The 15,348-nt window shown below is 48.9% G+C and overlaps 1 protein-coding gene across 5 annotated transcripts in view; it reads right to left on the bottom strand.

The window, feature by feature from the left end:
* The window catches only part of SMG5 (SMG5 nonsense mediated mRNA decay factor), a 30,258-nt gene that overhangs the window by 9,832 nt on the left and 5,078 nt on the right, over positions 1 to 15,348 (bottom strand). For 3 of the 5 annotated variants that reach the window (XM_030842266.3, XM_030842265.3, XM_030842267.3), the window contains exons 2-14: positions 14,552 to 14,650; positions 13,904 to 14,027; positions 13,381 to 13,537; positions 11,411 to 11,500; positions 10,371 to 10,460; positions 9,581 to 9,659; positions 5,911 to 6,036; positions 5,737 to 5,805; positions 5,067 to 5,275; positions 4,226 to 4,363; positions 3,461 to 4,060; positions 1,565 to 1,740; positions 344 to 419 (exon numbers count right to left, since the gene is read on the bottom strand). In XM_030842266.3, the coding sequence (XP_030698126.1) occupies positions 344 to 419; positions 1,565 to 1,740; positions 3,461 to 4,060; positions 4,226 to 4,363; positions 5,067 to 5,275; positions 5,737 to 5,805; positions 5,911 to 6,036; positions 9,581 to 9,659; positions 10,371 to 10,460; positions 11,411 to 11,500; positions 13,381 to 13,537; positions 13,904 to 14,002 (1,909 nt within the window). In that variant the 5' untranslated portion in view covers positions 14,003 to 14,027; positions 14,552 to 14,650. Of the gene's footprint in view, positions 1 to 343; positions 420 to 1,564; positions 1,741 to 3,460; positions 4,061 to 4,225; positions 4,364 to 5,066; positions 5,276 to 5,736; positions 5,806 to 5,910; positions 6,037 to 9,580; positions 9,660 to 10,370; positions 10,461 to 11,410; positions 11,501 to 12,062; positions 12,798 to 13,380; positions 13,538 to 13,903; positions 14,028 to 14,551; positions 14,651 to 15,348 lie in introns of those variants that run through there. The other 2 variants (XM_060298063.2, XM_030842268.3) reach the window with 2 other exon arrangements.

The following is a 15,348-nucleotide window of genomic DNA, read 5'->3' as shown; positions in this document are numbered from 1 at the left end:
TGGGCTCTGAAGGTCAAGGTCAATTCTCAATGAGGAAGGCAGCGGTGCCACACCAGTGACTGGGGCTGGCTCACAGGCTCCCCTCACTCTGCTCTTGCCACTCCACTGCCTTCCCCAGGGAGCACACTCCCTGGTGGACCAGGCCACCTGCCCACAGTGGGGCAGTGTTGGGGCAGGAAACCAGAGAGGCCCAGACCACAATGACTGCTGTGTGTTAGGGAGGATAGGCAGTGAATCCCATTAACCTCCTTACCCTAAGGACCAGGTTACCAGGAAGGGGGAGGCGGGCTTTGTGGGGCCAGTGAGGGAGAGAGAGGGAGGACAGTGCCAGGGACTCACTCACCAGACTCTTGGAGTTCGCCAGCAGCTGGCAACAGATTAAGCAACACAGAGAGGCGGTTCCACAGACTTTGAGAGCTCTTGAGGGAGAGAGAGAAGAGGAAGCCTTCAGCTGGGGCAGTGCTGGAGGCTGGCAGTGAACAAGAAAAGCACTATATCTGAGGGGTCTGGGGCTATGGTCACAGGCCTAGAAGCGTTTGAGAGAAAAATTAACAAAAGAGGCCAAGGCGGGGCTCACGGAGGACTTGGAAAACAGGGAGGAATGAAGAAGGGGACCATGAAGCCTCACTGAACTTCATCAACCGCTGAAGGCTTGAAACCACAGGAGAAACTCTCTGGATCTTGGTAGTGGAAAAAGCTAGAGCGCTGGAGGAAGCTTCTCCCTGTCTAGCACAAACTTTTCCTTTCAGCCCTCCACGTGTCCACACTGGGCCACCTCTCTGGGGATATGATCATCTTCACCACACCGCCCTCGATGACTAACAATGACTAACTAGCTGTCATCAGGCACAAGCACATGCCCAAGGCTGTGCCTGGCCCTGACCTAAACTCCCTCATCTAGGGAAGAGGGCGACCTGCAGAGAAAAGGGTCTTCCACAGCAGGCAGGTGTGCTACTGGAATAAAGGAACACTGAAGAAAAGCCTCAGGGCACCGGAGGCTCAAGATTAAGACTCTGAACCTGAGAAAGGAAGGAAAAGGTCACAATCACGCCAGCCAGTCTTCATGGCAGCCCGCTTCTGACACCACTCACTCCAGCTACAGGACTCTCTTTAAGCCGTTTCCCTGCTCACAACACCTGCACCTTGTCTGAACATCCTGTCACTTCCCAGTCTCATCTCTCTTGTCACTACTCAGTGCTCTCTCCTTTCTCTGGACTCCGGTGTTTACCTATCAAGGTTAGCCCTTGAACACATACTGTCACAGACGTTACTCATAATGGCAGGCATTATGCCTAGCGTTGGGGACACAAAGCAGAATAAGCAGTGCTATTTTCCCAGTCCACAAAATTTGTATCCCAGCCCAGGCCACAGACTCTTTGAGGGCAAAGGTCATGCCTAATCCTTGCCCTGTAAAAAGCATAAGGAGCCAGCACAGAGCAGGTGCTTGACAATAACTTTTGTCTTGACCAGCCCACCTGAGGGGATTCCCACACCCCATCCTGGCTGGCACCCTCCCCTTACACCTTGGGACCTGACGGAGAGCAGTGGGAGTGGAGTGACGCACCTGCGCACACACTATGATGAGGTCGGGGTTAGTCCGTAGCCAGTCCAGGAAGACTTTCACAGCAGGAAGCAGGCCTTCCGCCATCAGGACTTGCAGCTTCTCCTGGATGCTGCGCTCATTCCGACAGGAGCGCCCACTAGACTCACTTCCCTCCGACTCAGAGCCCTCTTCAGAGGCTGGGGATGGGTGACAGAGAACCAGGATGAGCGACTAGTAGGCACATGGCAACAGGCTTCAGCTCTGTGCGGGGAGCATGCCCCAACCTGCTTGGACTCTTCTGAAGAATTCTGATGTGAGAAGAGAGGACTCAGGCTCCTGCCTAACTTTTCTAGGCTCACTAACTAGTTGCTATTTTTTTTTTTTTTTTTTTACTAGTTGCTTTTAAGCCAAGAGCCTGGCGCCTTTTAAAATACGAGCTAAGGAGCTTCCCTGGTGGTGCAGTGGTTAAGAATCTGCCTGCCAATGCAGGGGACATGGGTTAGAGCCCTGGTCCAGGAAGATTCACATGCCGCGGAGCAACTAAGCCCGTGCACCACAACTACTGAGCCTGCGCTCTAGAGCCCACGTGCCCCAACTACTGAAGCCCGCGTGCCCTAGAGCCCGTGCTCTGCAGCAAGAGAAGCCACTGTGATAAGAAGCCCACGCAATACAACGAAAGAGTAGCCCCTGCTTGCCGCAACTAGAGAAAGCCCGTGCACAGCAACGAAGACCCAACGCAGCCAAAAATAAATAAATTAAATAAATTAATTAAAAAAAAAAAAACACGAGCTAATTTGTGAGGTCTACAGCTACTCACTCAACTGATATTTATGATGTGCCTATACTGTGCAAAAGGCAGGGCAGACAGTCAGAAGTGAGCTACAGGTGGGGAGAAAAGGGGTACAGAATTAAAAGAACTACTTCCAACTCCTAGCTCTTCAAGTCTGCAGGTTAGAACACTAAGTAGTTCACACTCCAACTCTGAGCATCAGCTTCCTCATTTCTTTTATTCATTCAAAGTCCCAACCATGTGCCAAGCACTGTGTTAGGTAATGAGGATACAGCGATAGACAAAACATGGACTGCCCTGCCCTCAAGAGGCTCATGGTATTGCGGGGGAGGGACAGACAAGTCAACAGGCAATGTCACTCAAGTGGGAAAAGGCTGGAAGTTGCCAAGGTGCAGAGTCTACAGGAGCCCACAGGAAGCCTACCCTTGGAGGAATCCCAGACCAAGTGACTTTTAAGCTAAAATCTAAAGTGAGAATTAGGCAAGCAATTGGCGAATTGAGAGGCTCAGGGCAAGGGAGGAAAAGTATATTCCAGACCAAAGAAGAACCGTGCACAGAAGCTTGGAGGTAAAGAACAGAATTTAGAATAGGGATGATAACTCTTCCACCACAAGACTGCAGTGAAAATTAGATAAGACCCCCCAAAAATCCAACCTAGTGCTTGGCATAGAGTAGATGCCGCAAATGCTCACTGCTGCTGCTGACCAGGTGCCCGCTTTGCACCTCAGGGGAAGACCCTCAGGGAAACAGTCTCATTCTAATCCACCTGCCCTGGTGGGTGTGGTTTTTCTAGCTTCCAGGAGCCCTGGTAGGACCTGGGATGGCACGGGAGGGAGTTACAGCTGCAGTGCTGTGTAGGGAGAAAAGCCCCAAACCCACGGGGCAAGGTGGGAGTGGGAGGAGAATAAGACCATGAAATCAGTTGGGAACTGAGAATAAGGAAGTGAGCAGCAGAGGGGATTCCCAGGAAAAAACTCCAGGCCACACTACAGGCAGAAGCCGAAAGCCAGGCAGTGAGGGTGGGGATGAGAGGTACTCAAACAGAGAAAAAAGTGGCCTCTCTCAGATGAGTGCCGATGGTATAGAGGTGAGGACCAGAGCAAGATGATGAAGAGAGGCCCAAGTACCTGGCTCTGAGGGCTTGTCCACATCCCCATTGACACAGGGCCTGCGGCTGGCCAAGGTGGGAGCTTCGGTGGCGGGCTGGAGGAGCAGGTTGCTGAAGGTGGGGGCCAGTCGGAAGCAGCGTTTAGTCTGGAACATCTGGGTGGACATGGCTTGTAGATTGCTGGCAATGCTGGCCTCACTGGGGCCCAGTGGGCCGTTGAGGGATTCAGGAGCCTCTGACCTGGCCCGAGGTGGCTCCAGGGCTGGGGACCGTGTCCCTTCCTCGTCCTCCATATCTTCCAGGTCTGATCGGGACTCTTGGCTGTTCATTTCTGAATCTGTCTCGGCATCAAAGGCTGTTCCCCCACCTTCAAGGCTCTTGTCGGAGCCACTGTCTGAGCCCTCACTGGCCCGGGGTGAGTCATGGCTCGAGTCTGAGTCAAAGCCTTCACTCAGGTCACTGTCATCACCAGCTTTGGGTGGGTGGCGCCGACGGCGGAGGCAGGAGAGGCGGGAGAACTTCCGGCTCTTTCTGACCTCGCCATCTTGAGATGCTGCAGGAGGAGGCTCAGGACCCGGCTCCTCCACGTTCTCCAAGGGTTCCTTGGACTCTGCTTCATCTGTGGAAAGAGGATGGTCAGGTGGGGCCTTAGGGACAAACCGGAACGAGGACACTGGCAGGTGCTCTTCGACAGCACCTCCCCTGCCACAACTGTGTTCCCCTCCCACGATCCCCACACCCCATGCTAACCTTTCCACAGTCACAACCTCCCCCGTGCCTGCACCTGTGCCATCACTCTGGAATGCCGGGACGGGATTCTCGCCCTCTTCCAGCTCAGCTTGCAGCCGTATGTTGACATGATTGACAAGGTGGGAGAAGAGGGCCAGGGTGAAGGCAATGGCTGCACTGTACTGCTTGGATCCTAAAACCAGGAAAGCCAGCATTAGGGGCCCAGGGCCCTGAAAAGGAGTAGGCTCCACTAATTTCAACCTCATCTCACCTGTTCTCAACCCTTCCAAGGATCCAACTACCTCTGAAAACTTCCTCTAAGGTAAAAAAAGACTTCTCAGGTCTCTTCACTCGCATCCTGTAATGTGGAATGTGCCAGCTCATCCTGCTTCCTCATGTAAGCTCATGGATGCTCTTGTCCCATCTCATCCTCCCTGGCTTTGATGCCTTCACGCAAGCGTCTCCCCATATGCCCCAAGCATCTTTGCACCCAGCCCTGCCTCCCCCTCCCTTCCATCCAACTTTGCTCTACATACACCTCCGGCAGACAGGTTTCCAGAACTGCCTAACTGCCCCCACCCCCAGCAAGTCTGAATTCCGTCTGGATCATCAGCTAAGCATCTCAACCACTGTGTCTGCCTGGGTCCTGGCCAAGGGTACGTGTGTTTGTGGGTGTAGGAGGGCGGAGGGGGTGGGAATATGCTGTCGCCTTTGTTCATTCACTAGGAGCTTCTTTAGGGCAGGGTTCCTTGCCCCTATCTCCCACAGCCAGGCAGCGACACAGGTAGTGAAGGGACTGCTTGTGGAAGCAAGTTCATGGATAAGGAGCTGCAGAAAATGGTAGTGAGGATCCCAGAAGCCAGTCGGGGAGAAATGAGGGACAGAGGGAGAGTTACCTGCTCTCTTCAAGCTGTGCACACCCATAAGGCAGATGATGACCATCTGAAAGATGAGAAGGTCCGGGAGGAAAGCATATCCACTCTCATACTCCTCCTCATCCTCACTGGCCAGGCTGAGGTTGGGTGAGGAGGGCAGGTAGAAGAGACAGAGGTTGAAGTCCTCCAGGACTGACTGGCAAAGTGATGTCAGCTCTGAGTCCACAGAGCTATGGAAGGGCAGGATAACAGGGGAGGTCAGTGATGGGGGCTGGGGCAGGCAAAAAGAGCTGGGAATACAGGATTCAGAGAAAAGACCACAGGATCCTTAGCGGAGACTTCAGAAAGAGGAGCAGGGGGAATCAGTGCTTGCTGGTCTCCAAAGCAGACAGAATAACACGGGAAGGGCAGACACGCAGTGGAAGGGATGTGGGTAGGCTTCCCATTCGGCCACTCCTTCAACATCTAGTAAGCACCCACTGTGCCAGAGGGTAAGCCACCCAGAGAATGGGCACAGAACCTAGGGTGAGACAGTGAGGGATGCCAAGAAAGGACTAACCAGCTAAATAATTTCCAATCAAAAGGCAGAATTCACCAGCCCACTCCCTCCTCTTCAAGTCCCCTGCCAGAAAGAAGCCATCGTGATGGGGCTCACAGGACACAGTTCTTGCTCACACTCTCTTCCACTCACCTGCTTTTGGGCTGCAGGAGGCTTTGCAGATACATAAAGTTCACCAGCAACCTCTTAATGTCTTTACATCTGAAATGAGAGGAGCCCAAGGTAAATGGTGAACAGCTCCAGGGTCCCTATGGTCCTACTGCACCAACTGCAGAAAGACCCCCTCTTCCCACAGGCCCCACTCACCGCTTCTTGCTGGGAGAGAGCTTCCGAGTCTCGCACTTCTTCAGCTGGTGGTACATTTTGGCTGCCTTGTCATACAGCCGCTTGAGGTTCCCATAGGCCCCCTCAAAGGACACTTCCGACTGGATGCTGAAGGAGACAGAGGTGAGCTACTGAGTCTTGGCAGAGGCAGAGGGGGAGAGGGGAAATGTCAGTCTTCCAGGGATTTAGGGAGCACTGTTTCTAGTCAATACAGGCTGCTCCCAGCCTCCCCTTCCATGTATGTACTCAGGGTGAAAGCTATCTTTCCTAATAAAATACACACATACAACTTCCAGATTAATCAGAGTAATGATGACATCTGCATCTCCTCTGTATCTAGAAATGGGACAATTAATCTCACTGAATGTTACAAACTTAACTTAGTTACCATCCCTGAAATACACTATCCTTCATCTTAAAGCACAGGCACTTAATAGGTAGCATTTAACAAGCATTTACTATGCGCAAGGATATTTACATACACTACTTCAGTTAATCCTCATGATGTTCATTCAAATGCAAATATGTACTGAGCACCCGACTCTGTGCCAGGCACTGTACCCTACTATTGTCCACATTTACAGATGAGGAAGTAAAGCCTGAGAGATCAAGTATAATGCAAAGGTCACATAACGGACTTCCCTGGTGGCGCAGTGGTTAAGAATCTGCCTGCCAATGCAGGGGACATGGGTTCGAGCCCTGGTCTGGGAAGATACCACATGCCGCGGAGCAACTAAGCCCATGCGCTACAACTACTGAGCCTGAGCTCTAGAGCCCACAAGCCACAACTACTGAAGCCCGGTGCCTAGAGTCCGTGCTCCCCAACAAGAGAAGCCACCGCAACGAGAAGCCCGTGCACCGCAACAAAGAGTAGCCCCTGCTCACCACAACTAGAGAAAAGCCCACGCGGGGCAACGAAGACCCAACGCGGCAATCAATCAATCAATCAAACAAAGGTCACATAGCTAAAACATAGTAGAGTTGAGTCTCCAACCCAAGTCTGTCTTACCACAAAGGCTATGACCTTAAGAGCATGCTATACTTTTTAAAAAATGTCTTGTTTTTCGAAACATCTTTTAATTACAAAAAGCAGTGATAGAAAAGAAATACACGCCAGTGGTGAATTAAATATAGCTACAGGGCTTCCCTGGTGGCACAGTGGTTGAGAGTCCGCCTGCCGATTCAGGGGACACGGGTTCGTGCCCCGGTCTGGGAAGATCCCACATGCCGCGGAGCGGCTGGGCCCGTGAGCCATGGCCGCCGAGCCTGCGAGTCCAGAGCCTGTGCTCCGCAACAGGAGAGGCCACAACAGTGAGAGGCCCGCGTACCGCAAAAAAATAAATAAATAAATAAATTTTTTGATACTCCTTCCACTGAGAAGTGGGCTCTGTGTCACCTCCCCTTAAATCTTGGCAGGGGATGAGGGTGGGAGACAACGACTATGCAACTGCTTTGACCAAGAGAATACTGCAGGAGTGACTCCACCAGTTTCCAGGCCCAGGCCTTAAGGGATTGGCAGGCTCTACTTCCAAGTTTCTTGGGTCATTATCTGCTGTTGGAGCCCTGAGCCACTATGTAAGAAGTCCATCTGCCCTGAGGAAGATACCACATGGAGAGGCCCTGAGACTACAGGGAGAGGGAGAGGGGTCCAGATGAACCAACCCTCCAGACATATCAGACCCCCAAATCAGCCAAATACCACTGACTGACCCTAGACAATGCCACCAGGAGGAGAACTGCCAAACTGGGCCCTAGCCAAATGCCTAACCCACAAACCATGAGATATAATTGTTTAAGCATAGTAGAGGAGGACCTTATTTGGCACCTCCCAAACCTGGATGTGCTTGGCTCTCTTTGAAAGTGATTCACCCTAAATCATGATTATGAATGTGATGAGGGATCCAGGACAAGTAAGGGGGGCATTCCCTGGAAGGCATGCAAGGAATGGGAAAGATGCAATGGGAGGTTATAATATAAAACCTGGTAATCATATTCAAGAATGAATACACAAATAACAAAGGCTGGACAGGGTGTGGAGAAAAGGGAACCCTCCTACACTATTGGTGGGAATATAAATTGGTGCAGCCGCTATGGAAAACAGTATGGAGGTTCCTCAAAAAACTAAAAATAGAGTTGCCATATGATCCAGCAATCCCACTCCTGGGCATATACCCAGACAAAACTATAATTCAAAAAGATACATGCACCTCTATGTTCATAGCAGCACTATTTATAATAGCCAAGACATGAAAACAACCTAAATGTCCATTTACAGATGAATGGATGAAGATGTGATACATATATATATATATATATATAGACACACACACACACAATGGAATATCACTCAGCCATAAAAAAAGAATGAAATAATGCCGTCTGCAGCAACATGGATGGAACTAGAGATTATCATACTAAGTGAAGTAAGTCAGACAGAGAAAGACAAATACCATATCATATCACCTATATGTGGAATCCAAAATATGACACAAATGAGCTTATCTACAAAACAGAAACAGTCTCACAGACATAGAAAACAGACTTGTGATTGCCAAGGGAGAAGTGGGGGTGGAGGAGAGATGGAGTGGGAGTTTGGGGTTAGCAGATGCCAACTATTATATGTATATAGAATGGATAAACAACAAGGTCCTACTGTATAGCACAGGGAACTATATTCAGTATCCTGTGATAAACCACAATGGAAAAGAATATAAAGGAGAATGTATGTATATGTATAACTGAATCACTTGGCTGTACAGCAGAAATTAACACAACATTGTAAATCAATTATATTTCAATTAAAAAAAAAAAATGAATACAGTGGATGGGAGGCCAGTCTGTAGCGATCTAGTAACAGACCAGGGTAAATATTTGTTGATACAGGAAACAGGTTTCCTTGGCCAGGAAGGCAGAATTAGGTTATTTTACTTGACACCTTAGTAGCTGACCATTTAAGCTATGAAGACCACCCTCATTCCCTTTAGGCTTTGAAGCCCAATTCACTATATAACTTCTTCTGAGATAGATTTGGCTTCTCAAGTAGAGAAGCCAATCTGGCCCTGATTAGGTGGCAACAGTGAGCTTCCTGGCAGTTTATGTCTCACTAAGACTTAACCAACGGCATTCTCATTTACCTGTCACTCTCATGTGCATTTGGTTATGGTGACTTAGTAACCTAAGCCTAATCAACTTTGGGTGCCCTGAAAAAATTGTTTTTTCATTCTAAGAGCTAAGTGTGAGATCCAGGGAAGCAGTGATCTACCCTGTTAAACTTGTCCCCCCGTGCTGTCATCTCCGTCACCTCAAGACACTGAAGCTCTATAGTTCTGAAGTTCTTGTCAGAGGCTACTTTGGTACCATTTTATCAACTATATCAAATTTATTTCCTTCTTCAGGAAGGCGGCAATCCTGTTATTTTTCATGACAGCAGACAGCTACTTCAGCTGCCCAAGTATCTACAAGTCCAGGTGGCTATGTGAAAAGCAGCAGGGCTGTGTCAGGATGCCCCTGAGAGAAGGGACGCCCTCAATCTTAGCATTCTTCTATCTATCTCACTCAGGAGCTAGAGAAGGGAGAAAGGGAAGAGAGAAAACAAAGGAGGAATTGTGCAGACATGAAAGTAGGGCTGGGGAAAGAGCTGGCAAATACTCACCAGCGCAGGTAGCAATACGTGGCTTCCACGTTATAGTACTTGCTGCCGGCAAGTGTGCCCAGCTGGTTGAAGGGCATTCCTGGAGAGGAAGAAAAGTCACACAGTCTGTAGCCGTAATACTCACCGAAAGCTGCAAGGCCCAACCCACGTTAAGCATCAGAGAACTCATGGGGAGAACAGCGGGTCTGCAGGCGACACTGGTGTCTCAGGTGATCAGCAGTTTAATCGTGCTCCTCCAGGCGTTATCTATTCTAGACTCACTTCCTATCAGTCTAAGCCCACCTGGACCACCAGGGATTTCAGCACTGACAGCTGCCATTCCTTCAGCAGCAGCTGTGCCTCTTCCAATGCTGACTGAACTCCATGGAGCCCTCTCCTCTATCCCAGCTCAGTCTCTCACCTCTGAGTTCTCCTTCCTACATGCTAATCCCCATCTTTCCCTGTAATGGAGCCTGATCCGTTCCCTCACTGTGCCTCCATGGGGGCAGCTGAAGTACAGTCCCCTCTTTCTACAGAAACCTCAGGGACAGGGAAGCCATCTTGTCTCTCCCTCTTCTTCTGCCTCCTTCCTTCTTAGCTCAAGACTTTCCCATTTCTCTTCTCCTTCCACCATCTTCTGAGTGTGTGTTACAAGGGTCAGAATGCAGAACCAAGGTGAAGTATGAAAGAATTGAGAGTGGGTGGGAAGGACCCAGGGGGAAGTGAGTATGGCCTGCCTGCCATCTCAACATTGTCTTCCTCTTGGAAAATGCTGCTGGGTTGGGAGGCCCCAGTGGAGGGGTCCACTTACCAATCTGGGGAGCCACTGACAGGGCTTGGTAGTAAAATCTCTCAGCTAGCAGCTCAGTGTCTACGCCAGCTAATTCATTCTGATATCGTGCTGCAGGAGGGAGAGGAGGAAAAGAAATACAATGATTCCGTGTTTCAGAAAAACCTCCCCTCATCTGGGAGTCTACTCTGGAGAACTGTAATAAGAGCCCGGGAGGAAGATACCTGAGCTAGAAGGCAGGCTGCTTGGGTCTCTGGCACAGTCTTAAGTCTGCATGACTATGGGCAAACTGTTCAACTCTCTCTTCCTTGCTGGTAGGTCCAAAATGTAAAGAATATTTAGTGTTTGTAAAGTAAAGAGGCTCTTCTTGATTATCTCTTCCCAATGAAGGGGCTGCAGCATATATAAATGCTTGAAAAGACTTCTGATATTTGGTTCTGGAATTCAACTGCTCAGTTCTAGAGAGAAGACATTACTAATGACACTTGGTCAATCTACTGTGAAACAGCTGATTCTCTCTGTGCCCCTTGCCTATAAAGGGTCCAGGAGTGGGATGGGGGCAGGGAGACGAGCCTCAGATCAATAAAGGATAATGCATCTGACAGCCACACACCGGCAGCCTAATGACAGAACCATTGTCTATCAGGACTAGAGACCGGGGGCCATAAAGCAAGAGTACTTTTCCATTCTGAGAAACATATTTCAGGCAGGTAAGTCCTCCCTGAGGTCTAACTGCAATTCCTCTAGGAATCCATGAAGAGAAAACCCCAAAGGAGAAAGACATCAAAAAATCTTCCTAACCCACCGCTGAAACCAGGTTATCACCCTGACTTTCTTAAAGAGCAAAGACATTTTCCTTCTTCTTGTATTCACCATCCTTTTCGACTCATGCACGAACAGTGAAAAGAAGGAAACACTGTAAACAGACTGGAGGAGAAAAGTTATCAGAGGCCACACTGCGCCTCCTGCTCTCCAATCACGTAAAGGGTGGTACCAACAAGAGCAGTTGGAGCCTGTCCTGTAGCCCAAAACAGAGAAAAATGAAAGGTTCGGATTCTTACACAAATCCCCCAGGTACACTAGACATCGGTGGCATGCCATCTGTGCCCAATCCATCTCCTTCCCTGAGGCAGACACTGGCTTCTTGCATCCTGAGAAAGAGAGAGAGAGAAAGAGAGAGAGAGATATGTTTATAAGCCCATTCCTCTGTCCCTACCTTTGGGGAAACACCTTTCCTAGGTGGAGAAAGGAGATAAAGAATCCAGGGCTAGTTTTAGAACACGGCCTTATGGGGCAGAGAAGACACCCATCCAGGACACAGATAGAGACACAGGCTCACAGGTAGACAGAAGTAGAGACACAGAAACTCATAGGTAGGGGTCATTCATAGGACAGAAAGGAACTAGAACAGATGGGCTATGGTCCTCAACCTAGGACAGCTCCCTGGGGGAAGGTCATGTGAAAGGTCAGCATAGGAAGGCTTCTAGAAAGTAGAGGTGAGGCTCAAGTGTCAGTACAGTTGTGGGTGCCTTGGGTAGCAGCTCCCCACCTAAAGGTAAAAGGTTTGGGTAAAGATGGGAAACTTGCCCAGGAAGAATGGCATTTGAATGAGGCCAAGGTAAATGCTCCTGGCTTCTGCTTGGTGGGAGGTCCACACAGAAGGCAGCCTATGGAGAGTCTATTCATGAGGGAAACGAGGTCATCTTGCCTGACCTGAGGACTGGTGGTGGCCAGAGCCAAACATGCATGGGCTCTCTCCTCTCCCTTCACCCAGGCAGCCTTGTAACTTCAGAGAGCTCCGGCTACTTGGCAGGCAGTTTTCCCATGTGCCAGGTACTGTTCTAAGTGTATTAAAATATCAACTTAAGTAATGCTCAAAGCAACCGCATGAGGTAGTTACTCTTGTTACTTCCATTTTACAGTTAAAGAAATCAAAGTTGCACAGCAGGTAAGTTGCATAGCATCCTCCTATCCATTCCACTTTGCAGCCACACTCCTGGGTGTGGAGCTCCCATTCTGAGCAGCCTTTCCTAATATTCTTTATAGAGACATTGCTGAGTTGGCTGAATGAGAAATATCAATAAGGAGAAAAACTAAAATGATTTGGGGAACTGACCCTTTGAAATAAGGGTTCTTAATCTTTGTTTAAGCTACGGACCCCTCTGGCAATCTGGTATAACACCTATAAATATTGCCTTGGATTGACGTTGTTTTGTTTTATTTTTGGCTGCGCCACACATCTTGCAGGATTTTAGTTCCCCAACGAGGGATTGAACCCGGGGTCCCAGCAGTGAGACTGCCAAGTCCTAACCACTGGACCGCCAGGGAATTCCCCATTGTTTTGTTTTTAAATGTTTTTAAATGTACAAAGTACAGTGCTCTGCTTCTGACCAGAGAATGCTGCCACATAGGGGTGCAGACACAACCTCCATCTCTGACCCAGAATGTCTTTGTCCTGGTGAGGGAAGGGGCATGGGGCTGGGGGAGGGTAGGGGGTATAAAGAGCAAGGGGAGTTGGAGGAAGAGGGAAGGAGCTCTAAAGGATAGCTGAACTGAAGAGAAAACCACCATAGCTGCCAGTACCTCAGAAGGCCAAAAAGAGATTTGCACTATCTTGAAAGAATGTCCATGATTTCCCCAACGTTTCTAAAAACTTTAATACTTTCATCAAATACTAGGAAACAATCTCTAAAGTTAAAACAAATGCCAGCCAAATTCAACTGGAAGAAAAAAATGCTATTAATAACATCTTTCAGTGTCAGACCTACTCTAGATCATTCCATTCCCTCCCCGACTCCCCATCGGTCTACAATCCCAGACTGAAGAGGGCTCTCTCTCTCCTTCCTTAAGATCTTTACCCCAAGTCATACGGTTGTTTGGGTAAATCCAAATTTCATGAAGCATTTGTAGGTCTTCTAGAATGCTCTCTGCCTGGCTGGGTCACAAGGTACATGGATCCTGAGGGATAAGAAGGCCAGAAGTAGAAGCATATGAACTTGCTCCTCGAGCCCACCTTTCAGGTTTCACTGACCTATGAGGGGGTCGGTGACATGGGTCCAGTCGATGCAGCACTGCAGTTCTAGCTGGTAGTGGGACTGGATATAAAGAAGGAGATGCTGGTAGAAGCCGATACCAGCGACCAGGTGTGTCCTGTAGGCACATTCCAAGGTGCTCCGGCTGTGGATATGCTGGAGATTGGGAAAGGGAAGGGGCTAGTTAAGCAACAAGATCAGAGTTCTGCTCCCCCATCCCTAATCATATTCACCTCCCTGAAGAAATAAACTTATCTTCTTGGCTCTGGAACTTTATCCACATCTCCTCTCACTCACAAGTTACCCCTATACCCTTAGACCTACTTCTCTGGTCTCCCCATCTGGGATCAGGCTCCCCTCCTTCCCTGATCCTAATTCCATATGACTCCCTCCCTTTCTGCTATCTCTTCCTTGGTTTCCCTATCTACAACCATACTCTGGCCCACTTGCCTCGCTGTCCTTTTCTTCCTTAGCTTCCCCTCTTTAGACAAACATCTTCCCAAGATCTTGACCTCCCCTTACCTTTTTGTTAGTCTTGATAAGCTGGATAACTTCGTAGTACACCTTTCTCCACAGCAGCTCCTCTGCCTTCCTCCCATAGTCCACCGGGTGCAGGAACATAAGCTTGACGCAGAGCTCACGCAGCCTGGGAGGGTGTAGAGGAGAGCATGAGAGGGACTGCCCATCCCTTGGTGAGGGACACAAGAACTGAGGACAAGAAGGCATTTGCCAACACCCCGACTGACAAATCTCTGTGCCTCGCAATAGACATCCAGGGTCAGTCAGTAGGACCCAAGACAACAGCAGTCCTGGAAGGCAGTGGGAGCCCCAAAAGACAGAGGCAGGAGCAATAAGAATTTTAATAATCTTCATTTCTTTCCCTGCACCTTTCTCTCCTTTTTACTCTGCCTCTGTATCTCCTCCTTCCTTCCTTCATTATGCAGTATGGCCAACTCCTCCAACTCAAACACCATTCTAATGGTGTTAGATGTAGAAGCTGCAGAGAGTGAGGGATCCCCTCTCCCTCTTAGGAAGGCCAGAGACTTCATACCCCATTATTGTACCATGAGGTCAGGAGATAAAAGAGAACATGTGTCTATATGTGACAGGGTTCCAGGTGGAAAGGAATAAAGAAACTGTAAGAATGTGTAGTTTAGAGTCTCAGCTTACTTGTTCCTCAAGCTAATGTTCTCTGGTTTGAACACTTCTTGATAAGCAGTTTTGTTGCAAAGGATGAGGTCAAGTCGATGCACAGCCTCCACCACGGCCCTGCAGGGAAATATAGGCAAACAGCCTCTGAGCCACGTGTATGGTCCACCTATGATGCTGGAACACTGATCCTAGAGGAAAAGCTAAAGAATTTGGGGTGGGGAAACTAAATGGCTGCAGATTGAGCTCCGTACAAAACAAGATGAACACAGTCTCCATCCTGACACAGCAGTCCCCTCAGGAGACATCTGGCAATGCTGAAGACATTTTTGATTGTCACTACCTGGGGGAGGGGAAGAAGAGGCATGCTATTGGCATTTACTGTGTGCTGCTAGACACCCCACAATACATGGGAAAGTCTACCACCATAACTATCCTGCCCCAACTGTCAACAGTGTCAAGGTAGAGAAACTCTGTGATATGGAAGGTAGACTCTCTCGATGGAAAGAGCATAGGCTGTGATGCCAGTCAAAACATCTAGGGTTTGAACCTGGCTGTGTCTTACTAACTCTATAACTTTGGGCAAAATTACCTACCTCTTTAAGCCTTAGTTACCACATGCATAAAAGTGGAAATAATAGCAGTTACCTCAAAGGGCTGTTGTGAGGATTAAATGAAATAATTTATATACAGCACTGGTATACAGTAGGCATTCAATAAATATTGGTGGAAGGAATAAATTATTATTATGCAAAAGCTTATTATCTCTGACATAAAGGAAAGGCATTCCTAATATAAAATTCTGCTTTGGAATAATG

The sequence above is a fragment of the Globicephala melas genome, chromosome 1, assembly GCF_963455315.2.
Source record: "Globicephala melas chromosome 1, mGloMel1.2, whole genome shotgun sequence".
Lineage (NCBI taxonomy): Eukaryota > Metazoa > Chordata > Mammalia > Artiodactyla > Delphinidae > Globicephala > Globicephala melas.
The sequence above is the reverse complement of the archived record's forward strand: the minus strand, read 5'-3'. Positions and strand labels throughout refer to the sequence as shown.